Genomic DNA, 24,612 nt, shown 5'->3' on the forward strand with positions numbered 1-24,612 from the left:
TCCTACAGGTTAGACAATCATCAGACAAATTTGGTAAATAATAATTTTATGTTGTTGAATATTATTCTGATTTATCATATATTTTGTCAAATAATTGTTGCCACTTCCATTAAAATGCTTCACATTGTGGGTGCACCCTACCTTTTTTCAAAATAATTTAGCATATAATCAATGATGATATACTATGAGATTCTAAACATTAGAACTTCAATAAAACAAATCTTATTTAAACTGATTTTCTATTTCTATCTAAACTGAAAATTCCTCAAATTTTTGATCCATAATGGAAATGTCTGACATATATTCAAGTGCACGTTTCTTGGGAGATGAGAAAATGGCTTTTTCCTTAATAGAGGTTTAGACCACTGATAAAAAACATTTAAAGATAAGTAAGAAATATGTATCTTAAAAAGATTTAAATAAATGTTATTTTTAATAAGAACTACTTGACACACAGGTATTCTGACTCATAGCATCATCTATGCTTTGTAGCCCCAAATTTTCAAAGTAATACCCTGTCACCCTGTAGTAATCCTATGTATAGGTTAAAAAAATAATCTGTTCTCTCTCTCAAGCAACTCACACACTTATTTACATATGAATGCTGATATTTTAGACATTATAATATGGGTTTTTAATATATGTTCATGTAGGCAGAAGCAATTTAGACTTGAATTAGCAAGATGCCTTATTTGGTACTTTATAAAACTGCTTTTACTCATATTTATAGTTTATGAAGAATAAGCTATAGCTGTCAAATGTTTAATCTAGTATGGTAACTCTTTTAAGAAGTCATTATATTTCCCCTCAGTAATATTATTTGAATAAAAATCTTAAATTATGACATATTAAGGAATATTCAGTTGGAAATATGATTGATGATTAAATGAATGCCTACTGACTTTGATTAGGTAGATCTAATACTTTGCATTATTTATGATGTAAAAAGACTGACCTCAAATTGAATTTAATCAAACTTCAATTGGTTCTTGTGATATATATATATATATATATACATGTATATATTATATATACAAATTTTGAGAGCTCATTAAAACTTTAAAAGCAATTAAAAAATTAAATGAAGTTCAAAAAAAGGCACATGTTATAATAATTTGAAACTCAAATAGTTTTATAACCATGGAAGGTGAGTAGTTATCTATAACAAGATTTCTCAAAAAACAAAGTAGAGCCCTAAAAAGAATAGAGAAAAAGAAAGCAAATCAGCTATTGCCTATTTCATGATGAAATAGTTTTCTCTCTGTACTAGAATGTAGTTTAAAAACATTAAATCAATCATTTTAATATAGCAGTATAATCATTTCCAGAGACTATCACCCATAAAAGGAGATCAAGTATCGATGGCGTCATCTGAATTTTTGTGATGACATATCAGGAAGAACCAGAGAAACCTCAGTCTATCAGAAGGAATCCTTACCCTTTGGTTATCTCTCTTCATTTTAATCACAAATAAGGACCAACCCTCACTGTATAAAATTCTGAGGGGCTGCTTGGCTTTCCCCTGGCTGCCCAGGTTCGGGCTGGTCCCAAGCTGCTCTCCCAGCTGGGATAGCCCGGGCCATGAAAGAAAGAGGGCCAAGCCGGTTGATTGATCAGATGCCTTTTATTCCATTCTCCCCACGAGCCTGCTTCAGCCTCTCTGAGCCTCCCATTCTAGTCTCACACTACCCCTCATTCCTGTCTCTTCCTGTCTCTTCTGCTCATCTCTCCACGCTCCATCTCGCATCCTGTTCCCTTTGCTAGTCTCTTCTTGGTCCATCTTGCTACCCTGAACTCTCTCTCATCTCTCCAACTCTCTCTTCTTTCCTCGACTTCTCCTTCTTAGCCTCTCATTCCTGGATCCCAGCTCTGGAGTCGGCCTCCAGTCCACTAGTCTCTCCACCCCTACTTGTCCCTTGCCCTCTGGGACCATGTTACACAACCAGTCTGGTAGCAAAATCAACACAAGAAAGCCCTTCCTGAGGGCCCACCAAATTCAAAGGAAACACCACCTAAGAGGCATGCCAAAGCCCTTCCTGATTGCCCAAGGGCAAAATACCTCTTAAGGTGTTTTTCTCCCTTACTTAGTCCAATAACTCAATCAACATTTTAATATTAGTTATTTTTGTATGGACACAGTAAGAGATACATTGAGGCTTGTAGGGCAGCTCTCCTGAGAACATCCTGCCACAGACTCAGACTACAGCACTCAGGCCAGATTAATCTTTCCTAGCCCTAGTAGGGTCCAAATCTAGTTATTACTTTCTGGATCATGACAGCATTTAACTTAAAGTTAAGCTCTTAAATTATAGTTAACTATAATGGCACTTTGGCCAGGTCCATCTCGATGCCAGGATAGCACATAGCTTACCGCTTGCCCTGGTTCCATCCAGTCCCTCGTTGGGACCCTGCTTTTTGGGGTGCTAGGAAGTAAGGACAAGGTCAAGAGAACAGATGCCCAGGAGGAAAATATCACTGAGAGTCACGTTACAAAAGCATAGCATATACTGTCTTCTTGTGTCCATACAAAAGAGACATTGCTCTGAATAAACTATGCAAAAGACTTAGGGAGAAGAGAAAAACAATATCTACAAGTCAACAGAGCAAAAAGAAAGAAGTTACAAGTGAACACAGAGCAACCCAATAAACCTAAGCTACTGAGGCTATGCAGGGTGGACAAAACAATGTTATCCTACATCTCACCACCCCTAGGAAATCCTGAATATGATTGTGTGTTTTGTTTTTCTTACTTTTTGGTTTTGAGATTTTGTTGTTTATGTTTTATTGGGCATGGGGTGTTTTTTTTTTCATCTATAAGAGTGGCAGAATATGCCATGCTTCTACAAAATATGTTACTTTGGCATAAAGATTATTTCAAGTTAGAGGGACTTGGAAGGAAAAAAATAACAACAAAAAAACGCCGTTTCCTCTTTTTCTTAAAAGCAGGAGATGAAATTCTTATGTGAAAGATGTTGTCTCTGTGCTGAAAGTAAAGCAATGCTCTTATCATGAAGGACAAGAAATTGAGACCAGAAGAATTCTATATAAACAGACTTTCTCAAATAATTCTTATCTTTTTAAGCTTCCCCACATAGATCCAAGATCGCTTTTTTCTATTATTATCTCTCTGTATTCAACCAATTACAGACACAGGTTAGTTCTTTGGCTTCTTAGGGTCTTAATTTCTTATGAGGGCTCTCATATAATTTAATATTTATATGCCTCAGTATACTTTACTCCAGTTAATCAGTTTATTTCAGTTTAATTCTCAAGCCCACTGAGAACTTCTTAAAGTGGTGCATTAAGAAATTGCCTCCTCAGGGGCCATAGAGATAGTTAAAAGAGTTTAGCCTCTTACCTTGTACCTAGTCCCCTTAGCACCGTCAGAAGTGTTCCCTGAGTACAACCTAGAGGAAGCCCTTCGCACAACCTGTTATGACCCCCAACAGCACCTCCCCCTAATTATCTTCTCTATCCATAGCTTATTTGGGGAATAAATTTGGGAGAGCCTGACAAGCTACCGAGAGTATCTCGCCCGCATGGCAAACCCTAGCAAGCTTCCTGTGACATAGTCAATATGCCAAAAACAGTAAAAACAAGTCTCACAATGGAGGCGTTACTTTTGCCTGCTCAAGAAAATCGGTGAACAACAGGAGGACAGTGACAGTGACAGTGATTTTTAGTCTTGTTTAAAAAAACTTTTTTCAACTCCATTTTTAATATGTGACTTATAGATTCTCCTGTTATCTAAAATGCAGATTTTACTTTATCATAAAAGTACATATTTGTTCCTTAAATGTTTTGGCTCACTGGTAGAGTGTTTGTCTTGCATGCATCAGATCAGGGTTCTGCTCCTTGCACTGCATATGGTCCCCTGTGCCCAGGTAGGAGTGATGCCTAACACAGAGATAGGAATAAACACCAACCAAAACTATGTGTGGCCCAAAATCAAAAATTCAAATTTAAAATTTTGTGGCATGCAATGCTTTTTTTCCCATTACATAATTTACATATGTTGAACTGAAGGACTATTATGTATAGTTCCATGTCTCAATGTTCAATATATTGTCTATATTCTATGTGTAATCTATCAAAGTGTTTGTGCAGTCTTACCTAACATGGGTATCTCTTGTTCATTTCCTATTTTGTCCTATTTGCATCTCTAACGTTGAATTTACCCATTTGAATTGAAATTGTCTGTTTAACATTATCAGTTTACCTAATCAAATGGAATTCTTTTGGAGCAGGTCTATATCTTTTTTTGTGATTTCATCTCTAGTGCCTAAATGTTCTTGATACTAGTGAAATTCAATATGTGTGGCACAATTTAACTAATTAAACTAAGAAGTATTTTTCTAGTTCCCTTCATTTATTGGTATATCATAAGAATGGCAAAGCTTACTCCCTAGTTCTGATAATAATAACTATCATTTACTGGAGTCTCCTCCTCTACATAATAGTCTAAAACTATTATGTTTTATATTTTATCACTTTCCTCTGAAGTATTTATTTTTATTATCCTGTATTATTCTGAGGCCCCAGAGTCTATGATGATGACACTAGGAAGTGGCAGAACAAGAATTTAAGAGAATAAAAATACATGTTAATTTTCCCTTTGGCACATTTCTTTCTCACTTCAAGGTTGTCTTTTGTACCTTATACTCAGGGAATATTTTTTTAAGAGCTATTGTTTAGTGATCTGTGTTTGTGGGACATTCTTTTTGTTAATTTGTTCTACTGATGGTTCAACCAAAGGCTCATTAATTTTGTTTATAGAAAATAAAATAATAAACATTCCTCTTAATACTAAAAAAACAAGTTAAGCTTCTAATACCAGGGTGAGAGCAAACAGATGGGGTATTGTTAATAATCCCTCTGATATGTAGGCATAATTTGCTCTTACATTAAAAAAAACTGGAATGTTTTTCTATCTTATATAACTAGCACGCAGGAGAAACCTATGAAAGTAAATGATAAATGACACAGGCACCTGAGAAATTATTTGTCTACATTTTGTAAAACAAATGTAGCAATACCATTTTTAACAAATATTGATTTTAAAAAATAGAAATAAGTATTACAAGTTCAGTATTTTATGTAAATTGGTCTGTTAGCAAACCAAGCATAGAATCATACATCACTATTTCAATTCAAGATAGGATTCATCTTAACAACATATGAATCAATTAGGAGATTTGAATTTTTCAGTTATTGATTAACAATTTTGTAGGAACCTATTTTAAATACATGCAAGTTATATATATTCTCTTTAATATTGGGGTTGTCTTTTTTATATTCATATAGCTATATATTTAAAATCATCCCATAAGTCAATATTTTAACTACTTAAAAGTTTTGACTCAATATTGATAGATTTGAGAACCCTGTCCCCAGTGCAGAGAGAGGGACAGAGCCCATGAACCGGGAGGAACAGAAATTTATTATAAAGCGAAGAAATAGAAAAGTATACTCCTAGATGGATGCCTGGAGAGGTTGGGGTAGACTAAAGGGGGCTTTTTAAGTTGTCTTGTGTGGGAAAAGAGAAAAAACACTGGTGGGACCCGTGTTTGGTCCCACCATTTGGTCTGGCTTTGTTACCTGTGGAGGGTCAATGTGGAAAAGTACGGGATATGGCGTGGTGGCGTCCTGTCGTCAGGTGTACCATGAATTTGTGCAGGGGGCAGAGTGATCTTTGATTCGAGAGTGTGTTCTCTGGTCAGCCGGTTGCCATTTGGTCCCCTTTGCCTTTTGTTCTGAGCAAACCTCACAAGTACGATTTAAGTTAAATTGAGCATGTCTATGGGGTGATCTCAGGAGGTGGGTGGCAAAGTTCCTGCCCTGCCAAAGCCTTGGCAAACCTCACTCACCCCCCAACAGCTGTTCCAATGCCTCCAGCTGGACTCCACCGCCTCACGACTAAACTCCACAGAGATGTCAAACTGCTGAAATTTTCAGGTACACCAGGGTGCTTTGACAGAAAACTCTGGGCCTTCTCGGAGTGGTGGTGGGTGACCTCCTCCCACACCTCCATCCTTCTCTCCCCTCATCTGAAGCCCTGGAAGCCACACCTATGTTCTAGCATCCTTTCCATGTAAGCTCACTGCCCAGCAAACTATTCCTGTATTTCTGACATCTCCAAACACTCCTACTAGGAGCACACTGCATTGGATGGGAATGTCACATAGAAGCTAACTAAGCCCCATTAACAAAAACATTAACACTGACGGCTAAACTAGAAACAACTTTGTAAACCCTCATATAGGGGTTCAATGTCCCTATGGTGAGATATAATTCTTTTCACAAATTTTCTCTTACTTTAGTATATTTTTTTTGTAATTCCACTACCCATTTAGTGGTAAGAAAACAATATAAAATAAATAATTTTGGACCTGCTAAGGGGCAGGCTTGAAGGATGGTTGGGGAAATGGCGACCAATGGTGTAGGGAAGGATACAGTGGTGATGGAATTGTTTTTGGGATATTGAATGCCTGTAACAAATGCATCGTGAACAGCTATGTAAGTGTTGACATTAAAATAGCAATGTAGCATTGTCCTCCCATTGTTCATTGAGTAAATCGATGACATTAAAATAAGTAGAAAAAATTAATTAGTATGCCTATATAACAGAATAAAATTTAATATTTTTTAAAAATCAATATCTAGTGCCTTAATTTAAATATATTTAGTTTTCCATATGAACATAATAACAGATATTTTACTAGAAGACTAATAAAAGATTATCCTTTATTTGTGTGGTATAGTTGAAGGAAATAATAAGCTAAGGATGAAAATTTTTTTTCCTGTAAATGGGATTTTAATTTCACACCAATTTCTTTACCTATTACCTTTTATCTGTTTTTCATATCTTAATACAAATATTCACATGTCTTTTATGAGTAGTTTGAAACTAGCCTTTGAACCCCCATAGAACTAACAATATCCAAAATCATTATTTTCTCTGCATTTACTATTTGTTTGCTTTCTAATTTTAAAAATTACATTTGGAGCTTGGAATGTCACTCAGGAGTAGTGTGCATGTCTGGCATGTGTGAGACCCTGATATGGAGCCTGAGTAATGAACTCTCCCCCACCACACACACACACACACACACACACACACACACACATGCACTCACTCAAACATGCTTACACACATGCATGGTCACACACACGCTCCCATGCATACACACATGCTCCCACAGACATGATCACAGACACACAGGCTCACACACACACACACACACACACACACACAGACTCACAGATACACAAATAATCTACTATAGTTTAGACTGATGTACATATTTCACAGAGAATTTCTGTTTCTCATGTTTTAAATCATGGTATAAATTATAAATCTTGTTAGAAGGACATTATCTTTTTCTTTTATGTATCCCACCAACAGTTTCAATTTCTACTCATTTTAAAAATATATATACAATGAAAAAAATAGAGTTCCTACTGTCACATTGTTAATAACCTTATTCTCAGATATTTAACCTTAGCTCATGAAACAAGCATAAACTTCTATTCCATTGCATATCCAAAATTATATCATGTACATGACTAATCTTATGTGAGTGGGGTCTGATATTTAATATCAGAGAATAATCAACATCCTAGAATTGTAGGATGAATTTAGTTGGCTTCTATGTTACATTCCCATCCAATCTGATGTGCTCCTACTAGGATGTTAGTATTGTAGCATTTGGAGTTGTCCAGAAACTCTAAGATATTTACACCAGACCCCACCAGGGTCCATATCTTTCTCTCAATCTTACTAATAATGAAGTGATTTTTATGAATTTTCATAGGTGTTTTTAAAGTATATGTTTAACAAGAGGAGATAATCCATAATTGTCTAATAATTACCATAATTATTCTCCGACAATCCAAATTTAGAAAGAAAATACACCAAAAATATTCTTCATTAGATACATTCCCCACTTTACTATAAGCACTCATATTAAATTTAAAATTAATTCTGTACTTTATTTTGAGGATGTGTAAATCTAACTTTTAAATGAACTAAATAGATTTGCTCTGATCACCTAGCAACAGTCCACAGTCTGTTTAGAAATGACATTTTATTTTTTTTTATAGTGAAAAGATGTTCGGACCTATATTTTTGAATCTCAAGTAGTTCTGATCTGTGGTGCTAGGAAAACAATATTACATAATCTAGTTTCTATCTCTTTACCCTACCAGTAGCTTACCAGGTAACTACACATAAATGCTTTTTTACTTTTTTTTCTGAAAAATAAAGTAGTTATTATTGTTAGGGTTTTTCCAACCGTGATCTTGAGATATATAATCTCTTGTTAGCAATAGGGGATTCATTTTTCTAGAAATATTATCACTTAATTTGCTTAACTTCACCCTCTATTAATTATGTAAATTTCATTTCTAATTCAATACAAGCTTCAAGGAATAGAATATTTAGTCTCTATACTTCAGCATTTAATTACTAAGGAAATACAACAATTGGCATCATTTAGGCTTAGAACAGAGAATGGCAAAATTGAGTCACAAAAAAAAAGTTTCCCATATTGTGATCCCAAAGTGATCTTTGGGGTTCTTCATATACTCACTTTCATCATGAATTTGAAGAACAAATTTTAACAATTTAGTAAAATGTTATAGACATAGTTCTTGAAAATCTTTCTAAACCAAGCATTGGTGACATTTCATGATCAGCTCCTGTTAGAAATTCTACTTTATCTGAGGAACTTGATCTCACTTTATCTGATGTCATTTAGCCATTGCTTTTTTCTGATTTATTTTTCTTATTTTGTACCATGTATTCTGTGTCTTTTGCTTCATTACTTTAATAAATATCTTTTTAATTAAATTTTTATTTATTTATTTATTTTGAATACCCATCCCTCCACCAGTAACCATTTCCCATCACCATGGATCCCAGTATCCCTCCCACCCCCAATCCCCCCCATCCCATCCTGCCTCTGTAGCAGGGATTTCCCTGTTGTTTTCTCTCTCCTGTCGGGTGTTGTGGTTTGTAAGAGTTAAGCCTGATTTTCATTGAGAAATGTTGGATGATTTACTTTCCATTGATTACTTTGTATATAAGGAGATGTCACGAAGCCACATAAGCAGCCGCGTGGTTTGGAATAAAAGTCCTGGTTCCTGCATACTCGAGCTATGCTTGTAGAGGCTCATGGTCACCGGGGTTCCATCTGGAGGAGGCAGGATGTGGCACCTACCCTATCTGGGATTTCACGGCGTTCTTGGCTCTGTTTGGGACCTGGAGCATTCTCCGGGAGCCGTGGAGCCTCCCAGCGGTTTTTCTTCTTTGTTGCTGTGTGCTGTAAAGATGGCGCTGGGGAACGGGTTGTGGGCGTGACTTCTGGAATCAAAGGTTACCTGGGAGCCAGGACAGTCCATGCAGTTTGGAGTAAAAGTCCTGGTTCCCGCATGCCTGAGCTATGCTTGTAGAGGCTCATGGTCACCGGGGTTCTGTCTGGAGAAGGCGGGATGTGGCACCTACCCCATCCGGGACTTCCTGGTGATCATGGCTCTGTTTGGGACCTGGAGCATTCTCTGGGTGCTGTGGAGCCTCCCAGCAGTTTTTCTTCTTTCTTTAATAAATATCTTTTGGCTAGAACTTTTCCTTAGAGTTTTTCCTACATTATTTTTTTTTTAATGTAGGAATAATGCTATTTACTCAACCACTGATTAAGTTGACTGAAGCAGGCATTAACTCCATATTCTCTTTTTATTTATTTATTTATTTTAATTCACTATCTGTGAGACACACCATTACAAAGCTGTTCATGATTGGGTTTCAGTCATACAATCATCCAGCACCCATCCCTTCACCAGTGTACATTTTCCGCCACCAATGTCCCCCTTTTCCCTCCCACCATCACTATCCCCTAACATAACCCCACCCCAAACTGTCTTTATAGCAAGCACTTTTCTTCTCTCTCTCTCTCTCTCTCTGTCTCTCTCTCTCCATATCTCTCACTCTTTGCCTTTCTCTATCTGTCTCTCTGTATCTCTCTCTCTTTCTCTCTCTCCTTTTGTGCACTGTGGTTTGCAGTACAGGTACTAAGAGGAATTGACAGTTTTTTTTAAATCAGTAATATAAATTCTTTTATTATATTCACAAATGTGTTTGAATGTCATCTTATTCTGTACTTTTTATTGATTTCATTTTTTAACATTCTGCTGAATTGTTTTAGCTGAGACCTTTTTTCATTTTTATTTTTTTTCTACTGGCAAAAAGTACATCTTTGTTATTATCATACTAAACAAAGCATAAAGATAATCAATATCAGACTAGAAAGATAGTACAGGGGCTAGAGTACAGCAGGTAGGTCATTTGCCTTGCATGTAGCAGGCCCGGGTTTGATCCCCAGCATCCCATATGGTCCCCCAAGCACTGCCAGGAGTAATTCCTGAGTGCAGAGACAGGAGTAACCCCTGAGAATCTCTGGGTATGACCCAAAAAGCAAATAAATAAATAGGTAGATAAATGAATAAATAAATAAATAAATAAATAAAATAGATAGTACAGTGGTTAAGATGCTTCTCTTGCATGTTGTCAATCTAAGTTCACTCTCCAGTACCACATATAGTCCCCAGAGCACTGTGCGAAGTGGCACTTGAGCACAGAGTTAGAATCAAGCCTTGAGCACTGCTGGGCCTGTCCCAAAAACTGGGGGTAAAAATTTGAGAAAGATAGATAATATCTCTACTTTTCACTAGGAAAATTACAAGACTTTAGAAAAAATTTTACTCAGTTGTTTCCACCTTTCCCTTTATTTTGTTGGTTGAGATTCTTACACTGCAGAGAACAAAATTAAGTTTCAAAAGAAAGATGGAAGGGGAAACCTTTTGGTGTCTTCTTATAGAATAATTAATCTGGGCTTGAGGCCCTCTCCTTGCATCACCTAATCCTAATTATTCCCCAAAGATCCTATTTATCAAATACTCTCACTTTTGTCTACCAGGGCTTGACCATGAATTTTGAAGAAACATAACATACTCTGTAACCCAAGATAATTCAATGAAGAAATAATGTTTTCAAAAATGTTCTGTGAAATTTACATATTCAGCTACAAAAAGCAAACAACAAAATTGGGGATTCTTTCTTACCATATTAAAAATAAAATTTCCAAATCTATAAAAGTGAAAGAAAAAATAATAAATCTTATTAGTCAAAATTTTTACAGGTATAAAAAGTTTACACATTAGCAAAATTTACACTCTCCCCCCCCACATGTATTTCACCAAAATTAAAAATATTTGAAGAAAAACCATTAAGAATTTCTATATTTTTAACATAACACTTACTAGGCATAATTTCTGTGAATCTCCAGGTATGGTCCCCACACAAAAAGCAAACAAAAATGAGTTCGTTACTGGAGAGACAGTAGAGGAGATAAGAATTTGCCTTGCAAGTAGTAGATTCTGGTTCTAATCCCTAGCAATGAATATGGTCCTTAGACCTCCACGGGAAATGGTTCCTGAGCACAGAGCTAGGGATAAATCCTGAACACTGCTAGGTGTGCCCCACCCAAAAAGAAATAGAGTTAATAGCTATAATACTGTAGCACCATCCTCTTGTTCATCCATTTGCTCAAGCGGGCACCCGTAACATCTCTACTGTGAGACTTGTTGTTACTGTTTTTGGCATATCGAATATGCCACGGGGAACTAGCCAGGCTCTGCCTTGTGGGCAAGATACTCTCAGTAGCTTGCCAGGCTCTCAGAGAGGGGCAGAGGAATTAAACCAGGGTCAGCCGCATGCAAGCAAACAGCCTACTCGCTGTGCTATTAATAGTTATGATGTATTAATAATTCAATAATAAAAACAATTGTTTCATTTGCAAAATTTAATAGATAATTCATCAAGTGAGAGAAACTGACGAATAAGTATTCAAAAGCATTAGTTTTAATATATTAAAATTACTGTATTTTTCTAAAATGGCTAAAGACGCTTTAAAACTTCTTAGGAATTGTTTAGATGTGGAACTAAAACTCATACATTGCTTGTACGATTACTTTGGAAAACATTTTGCAGTTTATGATAATGTTAATCATGGAGTTTCTACGACCCTGCCATTTCACTTTAAAATATTTATCCAAAGGGAAATAAATGTGTCCACTGAATACTTATATTCAGATGTTCTTAGCTTCTTTTTTGATAATAGACAAAAGCGTCAAGAGCTCAAGTGTTCATGAACTGCTTACTGATGTATTTATTGTGGTATATCATATAATACTATACTATTGAGGACAGAAAAGTACAAGATTCCTAATGTTTATTACTGCATGAATTATATTTTGTTTTAATGTACGAGCACTGCTATTTTTTCAGCCACTGATTAAACTGATTGAAGCGTGCATGAATTCCATATTACTTTTTTAAATAATTTTTAAAAATTGAATATCTGTGAGATAGTCCATTACAAAACTGTTCATAATTAGGTTTCAGTCATACAATAATCCAGCATCCATGTACATTTCCCATGACCAATGTCCACTTTTTCGCTCCCACCATCCCCCAACTCCCCACTCCCCACCCCCAGTTTCCCTCTATCGGAGGCACTTTCCTTCTTATTCTCTCTCTTCTTTTCCTATTTTGCATTATGGTTTGTAATACAGATAAAAAGAGGTCATCGTGTTCAAGGCATTCGGTGTTTTTATTGGGATGGTAAGGCTGGAGTAGCTTTTTAACTGGGTGCCACTTTTGAATATGGATATAACTGCTGTTGCTTCCTGAAGTACAGGGAGGTGGGATAAGGTAACCCATCCCGACCCCTGGAACGCCTGGAGATTTCAGTCACAAAATCCGCATTCCAGAATTTTCAGCAGATTATGCCTTGGGCTGGAGCAATAGCACAGCAGGTAGGGTGTTTGCCTTGCATGTGGCCCACCTGGCTGACCGCAGTTTAATTCCTCTGCCCCTCTCGGAGAGCCTGGCAAGCTATCGAGAGTATCCCGCCTGCACAGCAAAGCTTGGCAAGCCACCCGTGAAGTATTCCATATGCCAAAAATGGTAACAACAAGTCTCACAATAGAGATGTTACTGGTGCCCGAGCAAACCGATGAACAATGGGAGGACAGTGCTACAGTGCTACAGTGCTATGCCTTGGTGAGGTCTGTCCTGAGACCGTGGGTATGGCGACGATCTTGGATTGTGGAAGCAATCCACTGCTGGTGACTCTGCTTGGGTGGGGGCACCAGGCTGACCTGTCCCCTTCTCAAATTTTCCCCAGTCCCCAGCGTTGCACAAGTCCGAAATTGACTGCGGCTTTCGATCTCTTTCAAAATTTATTTATGGTCTCTGAAGCAAGGCCAATAGAAGAGCTTACTTGGTGGTGCACCAGTTGGTTTGTATCAGTGACTGTCAGTGTCTCGAGGAGTATTGGGAAGTGGGGGAAGGTAGCCCATCCCACAACATCATGACTTTATCTTAAAAGTTTCAGGTTAACAAAGTTATAAGTAAAAAAATATATTGGGAGGGATAGAGAGGTAGTACAGCAGCTAAGGCACTTACCATGCATCAACCTACACAGGTTCAATCTCTGTTACCCCATATAGTGTGCCTGGAATGATCTGTGTGCTTTATTATATTTTACATAAGTTAAATGCCCTAACAAAGAAACTCTGCTTTCAGTTCCTTTGAAGATATTTAACCTTTTGTTTGGCAACTTTTCCAACATATATTTTTGGGCGAGAGTATCTCGCCCACATGGCAGAGCCTGGCAAGCTCCCCGCGACGTATTCTATATGCCAAACACAGTAACAACTAAATCTCCAATGGAGACGTTACTGGGCCCGCTCGAGCGAATCGATGAACAACGGGAGGGCCTTTACCTTTACCTTATATTTTTGGGGGAGGGGAATCTTTTCTATTCTGCACTTTATTAGTGTATTAAGGTGGTATTTCTATTTCTCCTATTTGTTTCCTACACTTTGAATATAGGACCCCTTAAATCATGTTTTCATTAATTGTGAAAACTGCTCTACCATTCAGAGACTGCATGTTTTTGTTTCCTAGTCTCTTCTTTAGATGGTATCATTACTTTTACATTACGTGTTTTGTAGATCTCTTTAACACCCAAGTCATAATTTTCTATATTGACTTCACTGTACAAAATACTAAATTCTAAATACATTTTGGTTTGTTGGGAATTTTTTTTTGGTTGCTTTGTTTTGGTTTTGGTTTTTACCCACACCCAGTGATATTGAGGGCCTTTTTCTGGCTCTGCACACAGGAATTACTCTTCTCGGTGTTTGGTAAACCATAAGGGTTGTCTGGGATTGTGCCTGGGTCATCTGTGTGCAAGGAAAGAGCCCTTCCTTCTGTACTACCTCTCTGGCACTCTAAGTCCCTTTTGATATGGTATATCACTGTATTACTATATCACTGCCGTCCCATTGTTCATCAGTTTACTCAAGTGGGCACCAGTAACATCTCCATTTATCCCAACCCTGAGATTTTAGCAGCCTCTCCTTACTTGTCTTTCCCAATGAACTGCCATATTGGAGGCTCTTTCAGTGTCAAGGGAATGAGACCCATTATTGTTACTATTTTTGGCATATCAAAAATGCCACAAGTAGCTTGCCAGGCTCTGCTGTGCAGGCAGGATACTCTAAGTAGCTTGCTGAGCTCCCTGAGAGGTAGATAGATGATATGGATAGATGATAGATGATAGATAGATAGATAGATAGATAGATTGATTGATTGATTTTCCTCTATTATTTGTTGCCTACTGTCTGAGCCCCATCAAATATGGTGTGGTAATTATGGAAAATGGGTAGGGAGTGTCTTATGATGTGTTCAGGAATGTGTTCACTCATATGTGAGGCTCTCATTACCTGGGTTTCGTGGGACTTCACTCTCTCTTCTAGATCAACAGGGTGTAGATTCTTAAGGAAGAATTTTTATTTTTTTCTCCTAAAGGGGTCAACTTTAAACAGACTTCTGTCCACATTTTTCTTTCCAATAGTCTATTGCTTTATTCTGGTTCAGTGTTGGAAAAAGATCAGGTTCCAGCCAATGATCTTGTAGGTTGGGATCCTTGACTCCAGGCCTTTCCATGACAGCAAAGATTTAGGAATCTCCAGTCCAGGGAACAAAATCATCCACAGGGCAACCACCACTTTGGACAGTGAGGAAAATCAATAGAATAGTTTGAAAAGCAAAAATTTCTCAGTTATGAATCATTAATATGCATTACATTACCTAAGTTATAAATGTATTGTTTGCATATATATGAAAATACCTTAAATATTAACCTATTTCCTCCTTTTGGTATCAGGGATTACAATGGACAATTTTGTATTCAGCTGGTGACACACAAAAGATTCATAGTCTTCAAAAAAAAAGCATTGTTTTCAAGGTCAAATCAAATTGGAGGCAATCATTCTTCATTCCATTTATAAGACCTGGATAACTTGTCTTGGTAAAGCTAGTAGTGAAAATGCGTTTTTGTAGACAGGTAGTTAGAATACCATACAGAACTCATTTTTGGCTGTCAAAACTGAAATTATTTGCAAGCCATAGATACATGCAACCTTGTAGGTTGACACCTCACTTAACTGTTAAATCACCTGAAAGATTATCTTGTCTTTCTTTTATGTGAATTCAAGAGTACAAAGCTATTTAAGATTCCTTCTCAAGAGAAATTCTATTAGAAGTATTGTATTTCTTTGGTAATTCTAAAAGAAACCAGCTCAATATTTTAATGTCATATTCTTAAACTACTTTGAGTTATTTTTTTAAAAATAAATTAGATGAAATCAAGAAGTGGTATGTATACTATGCACAGAATGTTTTATGAGGATTCTATAGCTCAAAGAGTTCTTTCACACCTTTCTGAGATCTATGTAAACTATTCTATTAGAATAGCAACATCAAATATGCAAGTGATTAGAAAAACAAGTAGATTGTGTTTTCAACTACTTCACTATGTATAATTTGAGTATGCATAAACAGTCATATTGTGTTTCACAGGTAAGTTTTAGAGCATCCCAGAAGGACATAAGATTAAAAGCTGAAAAAGATATACCATTAAAAATAGTCTATAATCATGCTTGGCTGTGTGAAAAAGAAATTATTGAAGCATAGCTCAGGTAATTTTAGAAGACTAATGCTAATAGTTAAGAGCGGCTGAACACATTCTGAATTATGAAAGGAAAGAAAATAGTGGACAAAGGGAAACAAAAGCATGAATAGCTACTACTTATTGGGTTTCTAGTATACATTAGAACTCTATTGAGAGCTTCACTTATTAACACTCTTAGCTATAAAAGAATCTATTGATCAAGAGGTTAATGTGTACCACTTTTATACACAAAATTTATTTGCATTCAGTACTCTGTATATGTGTGTGTTGATTGCCTTGTTTTGGTTTGGGGCCACACCTAGCTTTGCTTAGAGCTTCCTCATGGCCCTGTGCTCTGGAGACCATATGGGGTACTAGGGATCAAATCCTGGTTTCCATGTGCAAGGCAAGACCCTCATGCAAGGTACTTGCCCTACCCATTGTGCTATCTCTCTGGCTTTCTGGTTTTGAAATTAAGGAAACAACCACAGTTTTATCATCTTGTCTGAGAGAATATTAACTTTGTAATAAAAAAAAAATTTGCAGCTTTGTGCCCCTTTTGAGTCCCTCTAGAACTTAGACTCTGGGGTTAAGAGGACAAAAGCAGTCTGGTCTGAGGCATAGTTTGGAGGACAATGTGTCACTGTAAGCAGACATGTTTTTATTCATTTGGTTTTGATTGACCCAAGATAGAGGTTTAAAATTTCCTTTTTATGAAATGGGTCCTACATGCCTGGCTGGATAATAATGGTCACCGTAGAGGACAGTGGTGCCCTGTTGGACATATTTCTTTTTTGTCTTCCTTACCACTCTAACTACTACAGCCTGATAATATTCCTCTGTCATTTCCTATACAAGATCTATATGTTTATATATGTTCATTGTGTGTTTCTCCATTAAGCAGGCCCAACTTTCCCTCCATGAAAATACGTATGATTTTTTCTGATAAAGTACTAAATATGACTGAATGCATGTCATGTTTACTGTGCTAGGCCTAACACCAAAGCCCATCCTCTTTATGAAACTTACTTTATGGTCTGCGTTGATTTAGACATGTTTCCATCTTAAGTGGTCTACTTGCCAACAAAGCCACTCTTTTCTATTCAGTTGTCCCTGTGATTTTTGGACAAGAATTTCAAAGTGTGAAGTAAAATATAGAAGCAGAAAGAGCTCTGCTCCATAGCAACCACTCAGTAATATCCTTATTAACCACTAAACTTCATCTCAACCCAGTTAGGGTATGTCTTGTTCATCCCATTTTAAAAATGAACAATATAGGAAGATACTATGAAACTGTGCAACTAGGTTAGCTTGTTTCTAGATTCAATGCCCTTTCCATAATATTCTGCCTTATGGCATATGTTTTTCCCCTTTCATTCATATGGTTATTTTTAAAATGTTCATTGCATACTTTGTGGAATGCTTTCTTAGAACTCTGAATATGCTCTAGTGAAAAAGAAAGGAAAAATTAGAGATTGAACTGTAGTGAGGGTAGATTGGAAATTAACAAATAAATGAAGAAGTAAATGTTATGGTGTTATGTGCAAAAAATAAAGCATTGTAATGGGGTTTAAAAGTTTTAGAGAAGAAAGTATAAACAACTATTCAGTGGTTGACTGGTACTTTGTGATATGTTAGTGTTTTTTTCACATGTGTGATTTCTTGGACTTTTATGACATTAAAACATAATGAGTTTTATATAGAATTGTTATTGGTTTCCATATTCTCTGCCAGTTTTTCTGGTATCCAAAACAATATGCTTGACTTAAAACCTACCATTTAACAAAGAAATTTTTATGTTGGTTTTATTTTGTAATTTGATGTTAATGTTCATTTGAAAAACAAAACAAGTATTGTTTTCTTTCTATTGACAAAAGCAGAGAGTAAGGTTAACAAATTTTTACAGTTATTTGGAGAATGTGTCCTCCTGCTATTAAGTATAAGGGTCTTCTACCCATTATTAATAATTGATATGGGGTGTTGGTATTTAGAAGCAATTTCATGATAAAAGTAGCAGTGATGTTAAGAACTAATGGGTTATTTTAATTGAAGAACACATATTATAGAGTATATAATTGTAAGATGTGTTCAACTTGTTTTCCTTTCCTTTTTTCTTTTTCTGCTGAAACACTTCTTCCTAATAGTAATTAAAAATGAACAGCAGTCATTAACTTACTGTGGGCTTCTAATAGCCACAACACTGCTTCCTTGCATGAATGATTTACTATCTAAAAGAATGTAATTCAACACTAAAATTATCTTGAAAATTAAGAACTGTTCTAGATAATGAATTGTCTTAATTTCTATAGCACCAATTTATGTGCAGTTTCCCTTTTTTATGTATTCTTCTGCACATAAACAACTTGATAGCTAACAAATGGGGTCTGATAGAGACTCCAGCTCACAGAATAATGTACCATGGTCAGTTTCTGAGCTTACCTCTACAGACTTGAGGAATGATATTTTACTTGCTATTTCACTTAATCAACATTCATTGTCCTACTGATTTTCCTGATTACTTTGAGGAATAGAAGAAATTTAAAAAAAATACAATCTCTGCCCCATAAGTAATTTATGGATTATTGGATTGTGATAATATTTTATTCTAATACCATCCTCTTTACTTAATTAGGTATACCATGATTTGTTTAAGCAGCCCTATGTTGCTGGACATTTAGATAGATACATTTTTGTTTTCTTTTGCTTTTAATATAAGGACTTTCTTGAACATATCTGATAATAAATACCTGTCCATGCTTTTGGCAATTTTTTTGAAATGGATTTACCATTAGAATAGGATTTACCATTAGAATAAGGAGGTCCAAAGACAGAAACATTTTAATTTATTAATAAATTGACAAAAGAGGCCCCGATGACAAAATTAGAAAAACTATTTTAACATTTTACATTGTAACCAACCCTAATACAGAACTTTTGCTTAATTCTCGTTTTTAGCTTTTCTTAATAACTTATAATATAAAAAGTTCTCTTAAATGCGTGCTATTGTGAGGGCTAGAGTGACAGTACTGCAGGTAGAACATTTGCCTTGCGCACTCCTGGCTTGGATTCAATCCCCAGCATCTAGTATAGTCCTCAAACCTGCCAGGAGAGATCCATGAGCTCAGAGCAAGGGGTAAACCCTGAGTACTACTAGGTATGTCCCCCAAATGCATATTATTGTTTATGATTTGATAGATTTCAGAATTGTTTAAATGTTTCTCTCTATATATCTTATAAATTTTCACATTTTTTCCCTTTTGGGCCACTTTCAGCAATGCTAGGGGTGGGGCTCTTATGCAGTGGTGGGGTTACCATCTAGTGCCTGTGATCAAACTCAGAGGCCTCATGTGTGTTCCAACTTTTTTGAGCATATGTTCCAACTTCTGAGCCACTGCCAAAGCACTTAGAATAATTTATGAACTAAGATAGTGTTTATCAAAATATTAATGTAATATTGATAGATAATATTTGGCCAGATGTCTCTAGGTTTTTTTTATAAAAAGTGCAGTTGGAAATTTATTTGACAAATATGAGTCTTAAAGTTGATTAATCATTGAGCACCAATGTAAAGGAAATATAAGAAAACAAAAGATTTATACTTTGTTAAGACTTATAAATTGCTATAAAAACAAAGATATTGTGAATTTAATTAGCAGCAAACTTTATTCTGTACCAGTGCATCTCATTAAAGCACAAAATTCCTGGTACAGAATATGAAAAAATATATTGTATATAGGTTGACCAGGACTTAGCCACCTATTACTTTCAAATGCAATTATGGAATAGTCTCATGGTTGGCCTATACCAATTGGTTGTACGTTTATTACAGTATTTTTTCACCTTCCCTGTTTTTCATGTTTAGCTATTTGATCCATTTTGTGTTCTTAATGGTTATGCTCTTTGTTTCTAGAACCATGGGGCATAAAAACCGGTATGTCAAAGTCCCTCGCGGTCACATCTGGGTAGAAGGTGATCATCATGGACATAGTTTTGACAGCAATACTTTTGGTCCGGTAAGTCTTTTGTGACTGATAGAACTGAAATTCAGAAGTAGAATAAACGTATGGCAGGTACGTTGCTCAGGTAATCTAGGTAAAACTTATGATGCATTTTATCGTGGGGTATTTTATGTCTGAAAATTTCCTTTTTGAATATCATGATTGACATAAGTGGTTAATCATATGCATATATGTTTTATTTGAAAAATATTGGACATTTCAGTAAATGCTAAAAGATGCTTTCAGCTGACTGATCCAAATAGGAAAGTTTTGGTTCTTGTTCACAAGTTGTTTGTTTCTTATATCTAGAGTTAGAATTTAATAAATAAAATGTCCAAGGGACTTCTAGACATCGTTTTTCTAAATTATTTGTTAAAAATAAAAGTGTTATGGCGACCATAATAGTATAACATTTTGTCAGTATAGAGCAAAAATTCTTACTTTTTGTCGCATTTTAGGAGGACTAGACTATTTTCTTATATTTTTCCATTTTGAATATATGGAGGATTTTCTACTTATGAACCATTATAGGTGACAGCTGAAATAAAAAGATCTTTTAGTTAGTAGAACTGATTTCTTTAAAAAAAAGTGTGATCTTTACCCATATTGTTGCTAAAGCTAAACGTAACAGTATTTTTAACATAACTATCACTTAATATTGAGCATGTTCAAGGATGTTTATAAAAATTATCTACATAGTCTTATATACAACTAAACATTGACAATTAAAAAATTGATTGAAGTTGTGTGACTTACTATATTGTTTATTTTTTGAGAGAACTGTTGGGCCACATCTGGCAGAGCTCAGGGTTTACTCCTGTTTCTGTGCTCAGTGATCATTTCTGCTAATGTTCAGTAATCATTGAGGGGGCTGGGAATCTAACCTGAGTTGGCCACATGGAAGTCACACTAATTTCTGTACTTTTGCTCTAGCCCAAATTTGCATAATTCCAACATCACATCTCTCACCCTGCCTTCCCCAATGATTCCAATATTCCCGCATCTCAACTCTCCATCCCCTAAAAAGCCAGTTTTGTGGATCAGTTCTCTTGTGACTTTGCCTTTGTTCTTTGTTGCTACATTACTGTATATGTTTAAGTGCCACATATGAGAAAGATCATTCTGTATCTATCCTTTTTCTTTCTGACTGACTTCACTCAGAATAAGATCCTCTAGTTCTATCAATAGTGGCCAACTGCATGATTGTTATATCTTAGAGCTGTATAGTATTCTATTGTGTTCCTATACCACAACTTCATTCCATTCATCTGTAGTTGAGCATTTGATTTATTTCCATCTCTTGGCTATTTTGCTAATGAGACAATGAACAATGAGTGAATTTCAGAATGAAATTAATCTTTTTGAATTAATTTTTTGTGTTTTGGTGCAAGATGCCAAGAATTGGCATCTCAGGGTCATATCAGAGTTCTATTCTTATTTTTTTGAGAGATCTTCATATTGCTTTCGATGAAGTTGAATTAGATGATATTCCCACCAACAGTGGAAGAAGGTTCCTTTTCAACACAACCCTCGTAACACAGGCTATTTCCAAATGTTTTGATATGTGCCATTTTCAAATGCATATAATATAATATCTTGACAAACATAGTTACTAGATTCATCTTTGGTTAAGAGTACAATAAGAAAAGTGGTTTTGGATAAGTGTTGTGAGTATGGGTAAGTGCAAGAAAAATTTATGATACTACTACTTTTTTTCTAGCTGCAGATATGGTAATAAAAACTTATAAGGTCTTTTCATACTTTTGAATATTAATTATTTAAAAATAGAATTTAATCTTGTGTGGCACACCAAAGGTGAAAGAATAGATTGAAAATTTGGAGGTCCTGTACAGTGCAGCAGAAGTGACTGTTTTGAAGAAACTTAGTAGCAGCTTGAAAGTGAAAATAAATCTTCTATAAGCAGTTTTATTTCTTTCTCATCAAGTAAATTAAATATATTCACTGTTTCTTCTTTGCTAAGTCCACATTAAAATTTTAGTAACTTTCCTTTGAGTTTTAATTGGTTAGGGGTGAGTCCAAGATGAAATGTTAGATTGTCTCTTTCCGTGTTACCAATCATGGGGTGTGTGCTTAATAATTAGCTACTAAAAGTAAAGTACTGAATTTTCAGTTTGATTTGATTTATTTTTATTAATCAAACTATGCAATGCTATTTATATAGTTAATGTTATTTTAGGCCTGCCACATTCCATATCCTTTCCTATTTAGTAAAGAAGGGTAGAGATGATAAAGTAGTGGGCATTACACATAAACTTCAACATACTATATCTACTGGGAAGCTTTTACTGGACTCTTTCTCTTTTGTGTCTTTTGTGTACCTGAGACCATACCTGGTGATACTTAGGGGATTTTCCTGAGTTTGTGTTCAGGAATTCCTCCTGGTGGTGCTTGGGGGATAATATGTGATTAAACATAGGCGGCTATAAGCAAAGCAAGCCTCCTACCTGCTGTACTCTCTCTGGTCCCAGTGAGGGACTACATTTTGATTTCTGATTGCTTTTCTATTCCCTTTACCAAATACCCCTTAGACACACTACAAGTGAGAACTATGTAACAGAGGCTAATCTCATTCTTTTTATTATACAATATATCGATAAATAATTATGTATAGACACTATTTTGCCATTTGTCTTAAATGATATTTTAAAATAAAATCTGCCTGAAAATGATAGGTTTAATCAGTAGTTACAACTCATAAATAAAAAGCTACTCATAAATTTAGTGAATTTTTTGATTTTTAAACGTATACAAATATATCCATGCAAGGTAGCTTTTGGTTCATGGGTTGGAATAGCCTCATGATTTTCATTATCTTAGGTAGCAATGCTTTTATTAGAAAAGACATGAGGGCAAGAGTGATAGTACAGTGGGTAGGGTGTTTGACTTGACGCATCCAACCCATACGGCACTCCATATGGTCCCCAGAGTATCGCCAGAAGTAATTCTTGAGTGTAGAGCCAGAAATAAGCCCTGAGCACTTTTGGGTGTGAGCCCAACCTCCCCTCCCAAATAACAATATTTTTTTTGACATATCAAGCAGTGTTCGGGAGTTTTCAGCCTGTGCTCAGAGGTCACTTTCAGTGGAACTCAAGAGACGATGTAGCATTAGAGATTCTCTCATATAGAGCATGAACTCAGCCCATTGAGCAAACTCTTCAGCCCTAGCCCTAGCATTACTTTATCTGTCAAATTATATGAAGAACTAGGAAAAGGCTTGTCGTATCATGTATTAACCTATTTGTATTTGATGAGTTATAGTACATCTATTTTACTTACAGTATGAGCTCTCATATTTTGTGCTCCATTAACATTTATGAGTAGAAAAATTATTAATACTCATGCCCCCAAATAAATTTTAAATGAGGAAAAATGTGAAGCAAAGCCCTATAATCCTTCCTTGAAGCTAAAATGCTGTAGAATAGAGATTTTGAATCACATTTATGATTAATCAATGAATATCTGAATAATTTGTTAAATTTGGAGGAAGTATTTGTAATTCAAAATATAAAACTAGAGTTTTTTAATTATAAAACACTTAAATAACCTTGAATTTTTAAATTTCATTTTCCCAAGAATTTTCAGTTAATGTTTATGCCGTATCAGTCAGATTACTTGGTTATATATGTAAGGTCAGTAAGCTCTCAGCTTTCTGGATGATTGACTTATTTCTCCTCTTAGAAGAAGGGAATTCACTTTTTTGGATGTAAACAACCTATCTATAGGCAACCAGGATTGTCTTTAGGTTGCTTATCTTACCTTTGTGGAAACTAATTGAAGCCTTGCCCTAAATTTATATCCCAAATACATTTAGAAATATATACAAATATATTTAAAATGATTTAACTCTTTGAATAGCAGTTTTATTTTTATCATAAACTCTACCCACCTTTTAAAAAATTGCTCCCTAGTTATAATCAAAATGGAACTGACATTTTGCATATTTAAGTACATTTTTAGTTGTAATCTAAAGAAAATAATAAAAGAATGTCCCTGGGATGGAATATCTAAAGGACTGGAATATACTGGTATATATGGCAACCAGAGTTTCATCATTAGCATTGCTTTGCTTCATTTAAAAAAATATCCAATATTCCAGTATTTTTGTTTAGCTAACTTTATTATTTTCTGCTTAGATATATTTGAAATATCTTTACTTATTTGGTCTTTTCCCAGTATATAAAGGCTCAGAAAAGAATTAAATAGTTTTATGAATGAAAGATGGGTACAGTATGAAGTTAAAGTAATATAATACATTGATCAGACTAAGAGGCAACATGTATACTTCTAACTTTATAGAAAATGGCACAGAAATAGTCTATCAAACTCTCATAAACATGTATGATATAATAAAATAGATAACAAATAATCATATTATGAACCTCATAAATCAGTTAACTTACATGGGTTTGTATTTCTTAATGTACAAAAGGAAGAGTTTTCAATAAATTTGTATAGTATAGTGGCAACCTATAAAATTAATATGCAAAAATCAATGGCTTTCCTATATGTAAATA

The 24,612-nt window shown here is 35.4% G+C and overlaps 1 protein-coding gene across 2 annotated transcripts in view; it reads left to right on the top strand.

Annotated features, from left to right (window-relative positions):
* IMMP2L (inner mitochondrial membrane peptidase subunit 2) overlaps positions 1-24,612 on the top strand; it is a 905,603-nt gene that overhangs the window by 659,699 nt on the left and 221,292 nt on the right. For both annotated transcript variants that reach the window (XM_056118041.1, XM_056118042.1), the window contains exon 6: positions 19,990-20,092. In XM_056118041.1, the coding sequence (XP_055974016.1) occupies positions 19,990-20,092 (103 nt within the window). The remainder of the gene's footprint in view (positions 1-19,989; positions 20,093-24,612) is intronic.

The sequence above is a fragment of the Sorex fumeus genome, unplaced genomic scaffold (assembly GCF_029834395.1).
Source record: "Sorex fumeus unplaced genomic scaffold, SorFum_2.1 ptg000037l, whole genome shotgun sequence".
Taxonomy (NCBI): domain Eukaryota; kingdom Metazoa; phylum Chordata; class Mammalia; order Eulipotyphla; family Soricidae; genus Sorex; species Sorex fumeus.